The 16,106-nt window shown below is 37.9% G+C and overlaps 1 protein-coding gene across 2 annotated transcripts in view; it reads right to left on the minus strand.

Moving 5' to 3' along the window:
- The window catches only part of PLCG2 (phospholipase C gamma 2), a 162,719-nt gene that overhangs the window by 86,432 nt on the left and 60,181 nt on the right, over window positions 1–16,106 (minus strand). For both annotated transcript variants that reach the window (XM_027850396.1, XM_027850395.1), the window contains exons 4-5: window positions 7,618–7,711; window positions 6,112–6,159 (exon numbers count right to left, since the gene is read on the minus strand). In XM_027850396.1, the coding sequence (XP_027706197.1) occupies window positions 6,112–6,159; window positions 7,618–7,711 (142 nt within the window). The remainder of the gene's footprint in view (window positions 1–6,111; window positions 6,160–7,617; window positions 7,712–16,106) is intronic.

Here is a 16,106-nt window from a genome sequence, read left to right on the forward strand (position 1 = left end):
CCAGCAGCAGAACAGGATGAGGACATAAAAGTGCTTGGTCCAAAAGCAAGGACAGAGTTTCAAAAATAAAATAGATATTTATGTGAAGCATTAATAGGAGAAAGGAAGCTACAAAAAGGTGTCAAACACAAACAGGGCCCACAACACTTCTGAATGCTTCCTCAACCAGATTAAAATATAATTGGGAAAATATTTGACAAAATGAATAAAAATTCAATAAAACACAAATAACAATGCATTTAAAAATTAAGTCAGCATGCAGCTGCAGGAATCTTTGTATATGGATTGGTATACCCTATTTCTATGAGTTTTTATGTTCTAGAGAGCAGGCCTAGAATCAATAGGTAAAAATTACAGGAAGATAGATTTGCACTCAACAGAAAGAAAAACCTTCTCTAAAATCTCAGTTGTGCAAAAGTAGAAAAATAAAAATGGGTTCCTTTATGAAAAAGTGAATACTCCATTGTCAGCAGTGTCTACACTGAAGCTGGATGATCACTTCTCAGGGGTGCTACTGGAGAGAACCTCCAGGGAATAAGTGGCTAAATGAAATGTCCTCTGAGCTCCCCCTTCTATGAAGTCTGGCTCTCAGGTCTTATGACTCTAGGTAGAAAGCCTAATGAGAGCCTGAGGCAGAAGCCAGGAGAAAGGAAGAAGCCTAGACAGTGAGGATCACAGGATCCTATGATTTAAAACAGAAAGAGACCCTAGAAAGCATCTAATCCAACCTGCTCATTTTCCAGAAGAGTAAACTAAGGCCCAAACATGAGAAGAGTCCAAGTTCGTCACAGAAGTAATAAACAGCAGAACCAAGACTCAAACTCGGGTCCTCTCACTCCAAATTTAGTGCCCTCTTTACTTTACACCAAAGGTAGGCCTAGGACAGGCATAGTTAGGACCTTAATGATTACTCTTAGTCTCAGAGATGAGACTCCTTTTGGTAGGGAGTAAGGGACTATAGGTATTGATAGAATGCTACATACACTATCTGTTTTATTTAATAATAAAGGAGGGCTCATGTGAGCGGGCTACATATTCAGAAATACTATAATGGGGGAAAAAGGTATTGATAAAGATTAATTTAACTTTTTTTCAAAGAACCTTAAGCTTAAATTAGTCTGAAAATTAAACACATACAGTGCTCTATCTCCTTATTTATAAATAACTTCTACCCCAACATGGCATCACAGATCTAGAGTCAGAAAGGACCTCAGAGGTTACATAATAATAATTATGCTAATAAATAGTTTTTATATAGTGCTTTAATAATAGTTTCAGTGCAAAGCATTTTACAAATATTGTATCATCTGACCCTCACAACATTAGGAGACAGGTGCTATAACTTTCCCCACTTTGCAGATGAAAAAACTGAGGCATATAGATTAAGTGCCTTGCCTAGGGTCACATAGCTAGTATCCGAAGCCTGATTCAAACTCAGCTCTTCCTGACTCCAAGTCCATCGCTCTAAGTATTCCACCTAGTCTAAACCATACATTGTTACACTTGAGGAAAATGAGGCATAGGGAAGTGACATGACTTGCTCAGGGTCAAACAGGTAGATGTATCTCCACTGTACCATAGTAAGAATCCTTAAAAAAAATAAAATTCCTTAACATCCTGGTCACCCTCCTCTGAATGTTCTCCAGCGGGTCAACAGCCTTTTTAGAGTTGTTGCCCCGAGTCTGACAGGACAGAGCAGTCCCACAATCTCCTTCATTCTAGATTCTATGCCTTTCCTAATGCAGCCTGAGACAGCACTGGCAGCCAGGCAGCATCACCCTTCTAGCATATATACTGAGCTTGTGAGCAAATGGAAGGTTGGGGGGAGGGGGTTACCAGACAGGCACATCTGTCCAGAGCCCCAGCGTTCTTCCAAATATCACATGAAAGTGCCACTACTCACATCTGTTTCTACCACACACCAAGGAGAAAAAGAGGACACAGTGTCTTTTGCCTCTATTCTTCAGACAATGTAGATTTTTTTTTTTCATTGTCAGCAGGAATGTTTTGATTCCAATCACATTTTACCTACCAGTATTCAGCTTTTTAAAAATTATAATTACTTTTCTCTTTGACTCATTATTGTATATCCATTAATTCTTTTCTCTCCACATCTGACAACATGACCCATTTCAGTTATGGAATGAAGGAATGTAACTTTAGCTAGACGGGGTCATTTGAGTTGACCTTTCTTTCTGACTGGCTGGGAAGCAACCAAGGTTAAGGCGCTAGTGTTTTACCATCAAACACATCTGGAGACTTTGAAATAAAGTACAAATCTTTTAAAACTCAAATAACTAACGTATTTCCCACAAGGGTACCTAACATCAGGTTAATCTGTAAGGGAGGCAGGGAAAGAAGTGATCTGGGTAACAAAACACTGGAACCCAATTCAGTTTGTCTTCCCTCTTCAAGAAATCACTTATGTCACTACAGACAGGAACGGGAAGGAAATCATAAAATTCCAGCATCACATAAAGATTATAGCTTTAAAATTTTCAAAACACCCTAAATGCATATATTTTATCTCATTTGATCCTCAAAACTCATGTGAGATGGATGGTATTAATTACCCCATGTTATAGACGAAGATACTGAGGCTAAGAGAGTGAGTGACTTACCCAAAGTCACACAACTAATAAGTGTCTGAGGTGCTCTTTAAACCAAGGTTCCCCTAACTCTAGTCCAACGGTCCATTGATGACCCCATGCTGCCTCATTAACCAATAAGACATCTGCCCTCCTCCTGGCGCCCTATTTCTCTACTTTCCATTGGGATTCCTTACTACACTCTGCCTGAGAACAGCTGCAAGGCATGCAGCAGCTGCTCCCAAGCCCCTTTGTTTCTCCCACATTAGGGTGAGATTTTACAGACCCTGAGATCTAAGAACTCTTCTTTTCCTAAACCTGTCTTTCCTAACTTCCAACCCAATCAGCCGCTCCCATGAAATGAACTGTTGACAAAATACTGTCATTTCCTCAGAAAACACCCTGCCCTAATGCAACACTAAATTATTCATTTTTATTGCTGGGTGGAGAAAAAGTGAGGCCTTCCAATTTACAATCACCTTTTGAACAGAATGAACAGAAGAAATGCAGTAACATATCCTCTCTCCACTAACAAAGCCACCACTCCAGTTTAGGCCCTCATAACGACTCCTGCCTGGACGATTACAATACTCTCCTAATTGGTCCCTCTGCCTCAAGTCTCTACTCATTCCAGACCACATTTCCACAGCAGAGGTCTGACCAGGTTCCTCCCCTATTCAAACTCTCAGAATATAGAGACCTATACAAATAAGACACTAGGGAAATTATTCCAGAAACACAAAGTACTTGACTTAGGTTTCTGAGTCAATTAGATGACAACTAAGATGCAAAGTACTCTATTTTTTTTTTAATTCTACAACACAAGAAAGTCATTTAATCTGCTAATGCCACAGGCAGCTCTCTTAGACTAAGTGGCAGGACAGGAGCAGACCTGCAGTAGTAGAGAAGGTTCCCTCAGTAGGGGCTCCTTAAACCACTGAAATCACAGGAATAGTCCAAGACAAAATGTGTATTCGTACAATACTTGACAGCTTACAAAAGCTTTTCATCAAATTCATATGATCCTAGTACTGACTGAGAGTCTATTACTACAAGGCCCTGTGCTTCTTGATCCAGTCAAATCAAGTCAACAATCATCTACTAATGAGATGTATACTAACTGCTAAGGGCTAGGCCCTTAATCATTGCATGCGTGTGGCCTCAGACAAACTGAGACCTGGGAAGATCCTAATTTAGAAAGGCCAACGTCACCCACTGCATCCCAGGCCATCACCAGTTGTCGTGACTCGTCTTGCCATTGGACTTTGGTGACCGTGGAGGAGAGTGAGGATGATGACTTTGCAGAGCTCTGCCTCATCTACATCCAACTTATAAACAAGTCAAGATATCACCCTCATGATGTCATTGATCCTCTTCAAGAAGGAAGGACCAACAACAACAACAAACACCTACTATATGCCAGGCACTGTGCTAAGGGCTAGGTATGCAAAGAAAGGTGAAAACAGGGCCTGCCCTCAGGGAGTCCACAGTCTAATGGAGGAGACATGCAAAAAAACTACATATAGAATACCCACACATCCACACACACAGAGGATAAATTGAAGGTAATCTCAGAGGGAAGGCATTAGCATTAAGGGGAATTGGGAAAAGCTTCTTGCTGAAGATAAGATTTTAGTTGAGACTTAAAGGAAGCCAAGAGGCAGAGATAGGTGGGAAAGCACTCCAGGCATGGGAAAAAACATGGCATATGGAATTTCAGGTAGGAGGAAATGCAAGAAGGCTGGTATAACAGGAATGGAGAGTACATGGAGAGGAGTAATGTGTAAAAAGACTGGTAATAAGTTTCACAACAACTCAGGGAGAGAGGGATTACTGCTGGTTAGGGTACAGGTGGCAGTCAAAGGTGATTGAATGAAGGTGACATTTGAGCTGGGCCCTGAAGAATATTTTAAAAGATGATTCATGCTGTGAGGTAGCACAAAACAGAGGAATACTTTGACCCAGCCCTGAAAAAGAAAGTTGGACACAGAGTAGAGAAATATCTCCAGAGGCTTAACACCGGGGAAAAGCCCATGTCATGGTGCCAGTGTGGCAATACCAAAGCAAACAGCACCAAATCACAATCCTGGGCCACCCAAGGCTGAGAAATAGGTGCCCCAGATACCAGAATCTTTCTTTTGCTCACAGCTCACAAGTCACCTACACAGAGAAGACAATCATGGAATACAATGTCTTTGACCTCAAAGAGGTGAGATTGCCAACTGAACTTGTAAATTCCTTGATGTTTCCAAATCATTTAAACAAGTCAATATTCTCTTATAGACAGCAAGAAATGAAACTGGAAAACCAAACTGACTGTCCCCCTAATATTGGGAAAATCAAAGCAATACCTTCCCCAGATGCAAAAAAAAAAAAAAAGTTGCTATCTTCTGGACCCCTCTAAAGTTTTCCCAGATGGTCCAGCTTAAAGCAGGCTGGCTAGAGAGGAGAAGTGAGACCTGGTACCCCAGCCTCCCTCCCTGTGTGTATCTGAGAGGAGGACCAGCTCCAGGACATCAGGGAGACAAAGATCACTCGAGGAAAGCCTGAGCCCCCAAAGTAGGCCACTCGGACCCTAGAAACATAATACAATGTAATCTCCCTTACAAAAGAAAGCCTCTTCTACTGCCAGCAATGGGGTACTGGCACATAGGCTAGGTCAAAACAAACCAAGTCTTTCCATTATAAAGGGGTCCCTTGAACCATAGATCTGGAGCTGGAAGGGGCATCTAAGGAACCTAAGACCAAGGGAAGTTAAGTGACTTCCTCATTTTACTCAAGTAGTAAATATTAGTGGCAAGATCTGAATCCAGAGTTCATATTCTTTCCACTCTATTTATCCTTTAATTGTGGTACTTCAAAATATCTACCACTTAATTGGCATGAACAGTCCTACTGACAAAGACCACAGGCCCTAAAGATCTTGGCAGACAACTAATGTTGTAACCAAAAAGTCCATTCACTGGTAATCAAACATTTCATGAGCTATCTTCCTGAGCTGAGTTGTTTGTTTGTTTGTTTGTTTGTTTTTATGGGGATTATCTTACTAAATTTTTCTTTCCTTCATCTCTTCTGTTTGCTAATATCTTGCATCATTTAGCAGAATTTTTATTGTTCTTGAGGTGGTTTGAAAGAGAGCTGGATTTGCCTAGAACCTCAGACACTGCCCTCTTTGCTAGGAGCAAATCTGCTAGGACAGATGTAATGACCAACACCAAGCCTGTATCTAAAGCTTGCATCTGTTCAGCTCGGTAAAAGTAGGAGACATCTCACGTTCCCCTGGCAGAACCTTCAAGGACTCAGACTCATTTCCAAGCCCCCATGAGATTTTAAAGAAAGACATCAGTAAAGAAGAGTCCTAAAAAACAGTAAACACCCTCAGGTTCTTTCTATGTCTGGTGATGACGCATGCCAAAAAATACCCAATATTCTCCTCTCCATAAAATATGCTTTTCTTCTCTAATATATGGAACGAGAATTAGAATTCCAGTGAACCAGAAAATATACTGTAAAACATTCTTACCTATTTCTCCGAGTTTGATCTACAGAATAAATTTGCTTTCTTAGCCAGCTAGAAGAAAAAAAGAGAAACAAAAAATTAGGAAAATAACAAAACTCATCTACCCTCACATAACTATTTAGAACAGGAAGCTCATTCTGTCCTGACCTAGGATAGGAAGCTAATTCTGTCACTCCAGACCAGGGACCTACTCAACTATACTTCCTCCTATATACCTTTTAGCTACAAATACTTTTTCACAGTTTGGGGCTATCTTAAGAGATGCTTAGCTTCTGGAATAAAGAAAATGAGCGGCCTGTTGTTCTCTGCCCTGGTCAAACCCCAAGTGGAGTCTTTATTTTCAGTTCTGGAAGACATGTTTTAGGAAAGACATCATAGATAATATGTTCAGAAGAATCTGACCAGAAGAGGGTGAGGACAGAAGAATGGGCCCTATGAGGATTGGCTGAAGGAACTGAGCATGTTTAGCCCAGAGAAGGCTTAGAGAGATTGATAACTAACTTCAAATATCTGCCAGATTCTCATGGGAGACAGAAGACATTCTGTAGAGCTCCAGAGGGAAAATCTAGAAGAAATGGATGGAAGGTATAGAGAGACACATTCTGGCTCAAACTAAGGAGGCATTTCCTAACAATTGTTGCTGTCCAGTGACAGAACAGGCTGCCTCACAAAAGAGGAAGTTCTTCATTCCTAGGGGCATTCAAAGAATAATGGGATGGTAACCTGAATGAGATGGATGCTATAGGTCACAAGACTGAACTAGGTGACTTTTGAGGTCCCTTTCCATTTTAGGCTTCTATGAATCACTCTAACAAAGTTAAGTTCAAAAATCTGATTAGAAGACAGTATAAATTTAAATACTTCAGATTAACTTTTTTTTCAAATAGAGACTGAAAGACCCAGACCTTTATAAGCCCCTACAAAATGACATAATTGAGAACCTCACCCTCAGAACCAAGGGGACTTGAATTCCTTATTGGTCAAGTCATTTCAACTCTTAGACTAATCCTGTATTGAACCACCACTTTCTTTTTTTCATTTTATATTAGTCAAGTGTTTTGTTCACTCCCAATTTTAATGACTCCTGATCATAATACGTGAGGCCATATGATACAAGGGACAGAGAGCCATCCTTGGACTCAGAAAGATCTGGATTCAAGTCTTGCCCTTGACAAATACTGGCTGTGTGACTGACTTAAGTCCTCAGTTGCCTGAAGATGACTTTCTAAGAGTCTAAGTTGCAGGGTGGACACTGACCTATGTTGATAAACAGTTTCCTCCTTTGGAGTTCCTTTTACCAATGAAATCAAGGGTCTGGATCCACTAAGAAGCAAACTGACCACAATAGCCTGGGGATAAAATGCAATTGTTGAATATGATTTGAAAACAATTATTATTAAGTGCCTTCTCTGGACTCAAGTAGGTGGATATGAATCTTTCTCCTACATGACAGCTTCCCCAAACATCCCAAAATAAGCAGAAGAAAAAGGAAAGGAAAAGACCAAGTACCTCTCAATAATAGCTGGAGTTGAGGCATTCTGGGCTTCCTGGTGTAAAATTGTCAAGCCACAAAGCCATTTAGTAGCATCTTCCTTGGAGTCCACTGAAAAGACAGAGAGAGGGACTTTCACATGGAATGCCTGATGGGTGGCCCCATTCAGGTGCTTCTGCTCTTGGGCTTCAGGACCTGTTTCCTGACCGATCTAGGCAAAAAGGATCTCTTGAGTGTCCCAAGAGATTTCAAAACATGTTACCCCTACCTATGAAAACATGCAGTAAAGGGCTAGAGCTTCAGCATATGGCATGAGAGTGAACCAAATGCCATAGTTGGAAGGGCAGTGAATTTGGAGTCAGAAGACCTAGGTTCTCATCCATGCTCTGACACAGACTACTGTGTGACCCTGATCAAGTCTAAGACAGTGTCTCCCATCCCAGCCTCCACCAGACTACCTTCTCCTGTTTATTCTGGCTTCTACTGTAGAACAGGCATACTATGGCACCAGGAAATCATCCATGCACATGCCACTAGCTCTCAACAAATCAAGAGCCTAATTTATTATTATCCTCATTTCACACACGAAGAAACTGAGGCTGCGGGAGGTTGCATACCCATCCCCAACAATGGTTTCTCAGGAGCCAAAGCTCAGAGCAGTGAGAGTCCCATTTCCCTCTTTTCTCTTAATGACTATCAGGTCTCTAGTACTTTACTAACCAAAAATAAAGACAGATAACTACACTCTTGTGCAAGTGAGGCCTTTTTTCTCCTAGAACGTCTTCAAGTAACAATCCAAAGAGAGGAGAGAGGCTGAACAAGGGAAAACCTCCTCATTCTATGTAATTCTTATCCATGTCCTCACATAAATCCTCCACAGAGGATCTGCCCAGCATGCTATTTTTAAATAAAATTTTATTTATATCTGTTTTATATTACCAAAATTTTGACAGTACCCCTCCCCCTCTCACCTTCCAGAGAGTCATCCCATATAACAAATACTATATTTAAAGAAAAACGAAAGAAAAATCAGAATAACTGATCAATACATAAAAAAAATTCTGAAAATTTGTACAATGTCCCACCCTTATGGACCTTTCACACCTTTGCAAAGGGGTGAGGTGGTAATATCTTCTCATATCTTTTCTTTGAAGCCATGCTTGATTTTTGTCATTTTGCAGCATTCACTTTTTATTGTTTTTCAGTAGTTCTATCCCATCATGTTACTGGATACTGTTTTCTTGGCTCTTCTTACCTTACATCATTTCATTTAAATTATTCCATTATTCTCTATATTCAACACATTCATCATTTCTAACAGCATGGTAATATTCCCTTACAATCACATACCATAATTTTGTTTAGCCATTCTCCAATCAAGGAGAGCATCTAATTTGTTTCCAATTTTTTCGTTTATTTCTTTTAGTAATTTTTTTTATTTTAAGCTTAAATATAAAATGAGAAAAAGAAAAAAATTGCCATGTACACAGCAGACCATAAGAGAGAATTCAATATAAGACAATAAATTTCCATTTCAAGAAAACCTACTACATAATAAATACTACACATCGTTTTCAAAGCTGCCCAGCTTTTTATTGCTTCCTTGTTGGTTTGCTTTTGTTCTCTGCTGTCTACTTTTTATTTTATTTTAGTTTTTCCCCTCTCCCCCCGGCCCCCAAAGAAGGCTACAGTTAAGCATGGATATATATATACACATATACATAGATATCTATAAACATGTACATATATACACATATACACTCACACACATATATGTAAGAACATAAACTATGCTTATTTCCTCCCACCACTTGTTTCTCTGAAGGTGGACAGCATCTTCCTTCCTAAGTCCAAGTCTTTCCATGTTTTTCTAAACCAACCAGCTCATCATTTTCTACACCACGCAATATTTGAACCCAATCACATCCTATCTGAGAGATTCTCTATGAAAGTTTTTTCCTCAATTTTCTGCATTCCTTCTGTTCTTGGCTACATAGGTTTTATTTATACAAGAAAATTTTAATTTAAAATAATCTAAATTATCCTTTTTACACTTCAACAATGCTGTTGCCTTATAATATAGTTTAAGTTCTGATACTGCTGAATCTACTTCCTTTACATTGTTCCCTGGTTTCTTTGAAATTCCTGACCTTTTGTTTTTCCAAATGAATTTTGTTATTATTTTTTCTAACTCGGTATAAAAAATTTTAGTAATTTAATTGGGAAGACATTGAATAAATAGATTAGTTTGGTAAAACTGTCATTTTTCAAATTATATTGGCCTTACCTACTCATGAGCAATAAGTATTACTTAAATTATTTAGATATGAGTTTATTTGTATAAAAAGTGTTTTATATTTATGTTCATATAGTTCATGTGTCTGTTTGGCAGGTACATGCTTAGGTATTTAATAATGTTTAGGTAATTTAAATGGTCTAAAACAATACTGAATAATATTGCTGCCACATAGTGTAGTTTCAGTATTTTTCACTTTTGATTAAATCTATTTAAACTTTAACTTTGTCTGAGATCATGATTACTATCCCTGCTATTTTTACATACTAAATTCTATTTCTACCCTTTATTTTATCTTTCTGTGTATCTCTCATTTTTATGCTTACTGAAAGCAACATATTGTTGAGTTCAAATTTTTAATCTATTATCCATTTCTGTTTTATAGATAAATTCATCCCACTCACATTCCAAGCAATAATTACTTGTGTATTTTCCTCCTTAATATTTTTCTTCACTGTCCTTCTCACCCTATACCCTATCCCTCCTCACTCTTCTGCTTTACTTCTACCTTGCCCTCCTACTCCTTAGCCTACTCATTGCCCTAAGAGTCCCTCCCTTCTCCTTCCCCCGCCAACCCTGTCCCCTTGCCCTCTTATTTCCTTCTGAATTAGAAGACTTTTACACCCTTCTATATATATATTCTGTTCCCTCATTCCCAATGAAAGTAAGGTTCCAGCACTACCTTCCCACCCCCCTAGTAGTTTTTTCTGTATCAGTTTTTCCTTTTATGCCTCAATTGTATGAGATAATTACTCCTTTTTATCTCTCCCTATGGTTTTGTTTTTTTAGAATCACCCCATCATATACAGCTCAGCCCATGCCTTTCTTTCAACCTACACAAATAATGATGACAATTATAAGAGTACTGTTAATATTTTCACATATACAAAGTAAAGAATTTGACCTTATTGAGTCCCTTTAATGTTTATCTTATATTTCTCCTGGATGTTATATGTCAAATTTTCCCTTAAGTTCTGGGGGTTTTGTCACAAAAACCTGAAAGTCTTTGAGTTCATTAAATATCCTTTTTTATTTCATTCAGGATTATACTTAATTTTGCTGGCGTAATCCCTGCTCTTTTGCATTATGGAATATAGTATTCCAAGATCTATTGTACTTCAATGGAGTAGCTGCTGGATCTTGTGTAATCCTATTGTAGCTCCATGATATTTAATTTTTTTTCTTATTACTTCTAATATTTTCTCCTTAACCTAGGAGCTTTGCAACTTGACTATGATATTCCTGCAAGTTTTCCTTGATAACTTTTTGTAATATTGTATCATCCTCAGTAGTCAAGATTACAGGACCACATACAACACCCACTGTCAAATGCCTTTTAAAAAAATTATCAACAAATGTAGACTCTAGTATTGTACCTTCAATGCTTTTCACTTAGTTGTTCGTGTAAAAAAGGCTGCTATAGAGAATCACTTTTGGAAGTTTATCTTTTCTCCTATTTTCTCCTTTTTAGTTTTATTTGTGCTTTTTTTCTTACTTCATATGCATTCTTAAATATACTCCCTCCAATCTCCTCTATCAAGCAAGCTTTCCCTCGTAACAAAAAAAAAATTTTTTTACTAGTTCAACAAAGCCAAACAACATATCTGCCATCTCTGACAATGCATTCAACATGCCACATGCACTACCCATCTTTCAACTGAAGTAGGCAGGTGTACTTTCTCACTTCTTTCATGGGAACAAGCAGTGTTCAGTTTTGTCTCATAGTTTCATTTACATTTTTGTAATCATTACATACATTATTTTCTAAGTTCATCCTACTTCACTCTATCAGTTCATATAAGTCTTCTCATGTTTCTCTGAAGTCTTCATATATGTTATTTCTTATTAGGTAATAACATTCCATTATGTCCACGTACCACAATTTACTTAACTGTAGATGAACACTCACTTTGTTTCCAATTCTTTGCAACCACAAACACATACACACACACACACACACACACACACACACACACAAAACGCTGCAATGAATATTTTGGTATATATGTGACCTTTATTTCTGTCTTTGACCTTCTTGGGACATATGCTTAACAGAGTCAGAATATGAATAGTTTAGTCACTTTTACCCCACATAATTTTAAATCATTTTTTGGGATGGAGGAACCAATTCACTTTTTCACCAACAATGTTATTAGTGTGCCTATCTTCCTCTAGTCCCCTCCAACATTATCTGTTTCTATCTTTTGCTAACTGCCAGTTTAAAAGTGAAATATGAAACATCAAGTTGTTTTTATTTTGCATTTCCCTTATTACTAATGATTTCAAGCAGTCTTTCCTATGACTTTTAATGGTTTCCAATTCTTCTTTTAAGAACCATTTGTTCATACTATTTCACTACTCATCTTTTAGGGAATGGTTCTTGGTCTTACATATTTGTTTTCATTCCTTATTAATCTTAGATATCAGACTTTTATCTGAAGTATTTGAGACAAATTTTTCTCCAATTGACATTTTTCCTTCTCATCTTGGATACACTGATTTTGTTCATGTTGAAGCTTTTTTTTTTCAAATTTTGTTATTGAAATTATGTATTTCATCATTAGTGATTTCTATCTCTTATAAGGTTATTCTCTCCTACTCATAAATTGAAAAGTTTCTCCACTTTCTTCCAATTTTTTATGTGACATTTTATATCAAATGTCCATTTGAAAATTATCATGGTATATGATATAAAATGCTGTATTAAACCTATTTTTTGCCTTTCAGTTCTTCCAACAAGTCTTGTTGAAAAAGGAGTCCTTCCTTAAGTAGTTTATGTTCTTGGCTTTATTTAACACTGGGTTACTGAGTTTAATAATTTCTGATTCTTTGTTCCACTGATCTATTTTTCTAGTCCTTAACTACTGTCATATAGTCTTGGTAGCTAATAATTTAGGCTATAGTTTGAGTTCTGGAAGTTCTATTTCCCCTTTATTCCCATTTTTTTTATTATTTACCTTGAGATTTTAGATTTCTTTTTTCTCCAAATGAATTTTGTTATTATTCTAACTAGCTCTTCAGGGAAGTCCTGAGGTAATTTCATTTGTACTGCATAAATCTGTAAATTAATTCAGGCAGTATCTTTATTTTTATTTTGTTGGCATGACCCATTCCTAAGCAATGAGTATTTTTCCAATTACTTAAGCCTTCAAGTGTTTTGACATTATATTTATGTAAGTCTTAAATATGTCTTGTTGACTAACTCCTAGATATCTGTGCATTTTGCAGTTATTATGAATGGGATTTTTTTGCATATTTTATCAAAGATACACTTGATACATACAAAGACAATATTTAAAGACTTGTTAGAGATGAGAAAGGAGCAACCAGGTGGCACAATGAATACAGCATCAGGCTGCAGTCAAAAAGACTCATCTTCCTGAGTTCAAATCTGGCCTCAGACACTTACTAGCTGTGTGGCCCTGGGCAAGTCACTTAACCCCGTTTGACTCCATCTCCTCATCTTTAAAATAAGCTGGAGAAGGCCATGACAAATCACTCCAGTATCTCTGCCAAGAAAACCCCAAATGGGATCACAAAGAGTTGGACAAGACTGAAATGACTGAACAACAACAGAGATGAGAAAACAGGCATTTGAGTCACTAGCCACTGATGTCTTCTCAAGTCCCCTTTTTAAAAAAGTAATAAAGCACCATTCATGATCTCTTCCATTCTTTTTAGATCTTCTGTGTAACAGTTCTTGAAATTCAATCCCTGAGGGCCCTTATAACTATGTTGCCTACAGGACAGATTTTTTTTTTCATTAAGGATTTAGCCAGACCCAGATGTTCTTCCTTACTTTATTTTCTTGACTGCCATTTCCATTTCCTCAAATAGTACATCTGGTAACTAAGCGCAAATGTGGTGGTTCCACTGTCACTAGTTATAAGAATAGTTCATTCAAGAAATGCTCACAGTTCTCTTCCAATGAATGCTGATTTTCCCCCTTATAGGTTTGTCTAAAATTGTCCTAGAAATGATCTGGTTTAGTTTGATCTCATGAGAAACTTTCTTCAGGCTCATTTTCTACTCTGCTTTTTTCTCTGTTTTGAAAATCAATCCTGTTCATAATCTTCCATTATAGTACTCAGTAATGTTTTTTCAAATAAGTTTCTATTCTAAGCATGTCATGTCTCTCTCCTTGGCAAGAAGATCTACTCTTTGATTGCTGATGTGGCTTCCGGATTCTTTTGACCTCTTAACTATGGTGATTATTTTCATTGGTTACAAGAAATTGTCATAATACAATTCAATGACTTCACTTTTATTCATTTTCCTTTTGTCAGAATCAATAAACTAGTTAACCAGATTGGCTTAGAGTCATTATAAGTACACACAGCGCCTGCCATCTTCTCATCTTTACACTTTCTTTGGATTTGGTGTTATTTTAACATTTACTCTGTGAAGCTGACTGCATACAGGCCACTAATTCTGAAATAACTCACACTTCCATAACCTTTATTAATTTCTAGTTGGTTCAAATATAATAGATTTCATTTTTTCATGATACAGTGTTCACCATGTTCAGCACATTCCAACTTTTTTCTTAAGAGAAGTGTCCATGATATACAAGGATGATTGAACTTTCTGATTAATCCACAAGTCTCTGGATTCTATTCAATTCATTTAACATTTATTAAGATCCTACTATGTGCACAAACCATGGGAGGCACTGGGAATTTTTGTTGAGTGGTTTCAGTAATGTTTGACACTGTGAGTACATTTGGGTTTTACTTGGCAAAGATACTGGAGTGGTTTGCCATTTCCTTCTCCAGTTCATTTTACAGATGAGGAGACTTAGGCAAACAGGGTTAAGTGACTTGCCCAAGGTCACACAGCTAGTAAGTGTCTGAGGTTAGATTTGAACTCAGGAAGGTGAGTCTTCCTGATTCCAGGCCTGGCACTTTATCCACAGCGTCACCAAGCTGCCCTGGGAGTACAAAGACAAAACATAAGAAGCCTCTGCCCTCAAAGACTTTATATTCTATTGGGATACTGGGCATGTGCACTCATAAGCCCACATGGTAGAAAGTGAAAGAGGCAGAGGAGAGATCAAAGTACTCAGCTGGTCCCTTAGGGAAAGCATCATGGAGTTGAGCCTTTAAGGAATATTAGGAATCTGAAGGGCAGTGACAAAGAAGGATTCCATGCCTTGTTTTTCATTCTACAATCTTACAGTGCCTAGCACAGTGCTTTGTATATAGTAACCACTTAATAAATGCTTCTTCATCCATTCATTCATGTGAGACAGCCTACACAAGTACATGGGAACAGCAGATGTCCTGGTGACATCTCCTAGGGAGATGACATAGATGTGGTAACATAGACACAAGGTGACATAGCAAAGGATTCAGTTTAGCTAGAACACAGAATACACATAGGGAAGGAACATAAATAAGGTCAGAAAAGTAAACTGACACCAGACTGTATGAGGTCTTAAATACCACTGAGGAGTTTGCATTTTATCTTACACACCTAAGGGAAACACTGAAGGACTTTGAGCAAAGGAGTGACATGGCCAAACCTGTGATTTAGGAGAAGCATTCTGGTAACTTTGCAAAAGACAGATTGGAGAAAGGCGTCCTCTTTAATGTCTTCATCTTGAACCATATTTTTCCAATGTATTTCATGTCATTCTCCCAACTAGTGTGCCTATTTTCAAACACAAGTTAACAAGTCCTGAGATTTATGCTGACTTGCTCTTTGAACCCTTGCTCTTTGTAGAATTTCTTGACATTCATCATCCTCTGAAACAGATGCTGCATACCAAAAGCTGCAGTCATCTTCAGGGTGGTCTCATCTTGGGCACAACAAGACAAGAAGACTAAATGCCCCAGGAAAGGATGGCCTTGGGCTCCCAACAAAACCAACTCATCCAAATAGTCTTTTCATTTCACCAAGGGGTCCCATGTGCCATGACTTCATTGAGCTTCTTTGTTTCCTCTTTCGCATTTTTTAGCAACGATGTCAATATGGACATAGTGTGACTTCCCAATGCTATATTAATTCATGTGTTGTTGGATTAAAATCTCATATTTGAGAACCAACAATTAAATTAACATTTATAGACTGTGATTCTTGACACCCTTGGGTTCCTCCCTTATAGGGAAGTAATGAGGCACAATGGAGAGAATGCTGAACTTGGAAATCATAGGATCTGAGTTCAAATCCCAGCTCTACCACTTAAATCCTCTGTAACCTTCAGCAAGT

This window comes from Vombatus ursinus, unplaced genomic scaffold, assembly GCF_900497805.2.
Source record: "Vombatus ursinus unplaced genomic scaffold, bare-nosed wombat genome assembly UNPS02009062.1, whole genome shotgun sequence".
Lineage (NCBI taxonomy): Eukaryota > Metazoa > Chordata > Mammalia > Diprotodontia > Vombatidae > Vombatus > Vombatus ursinus.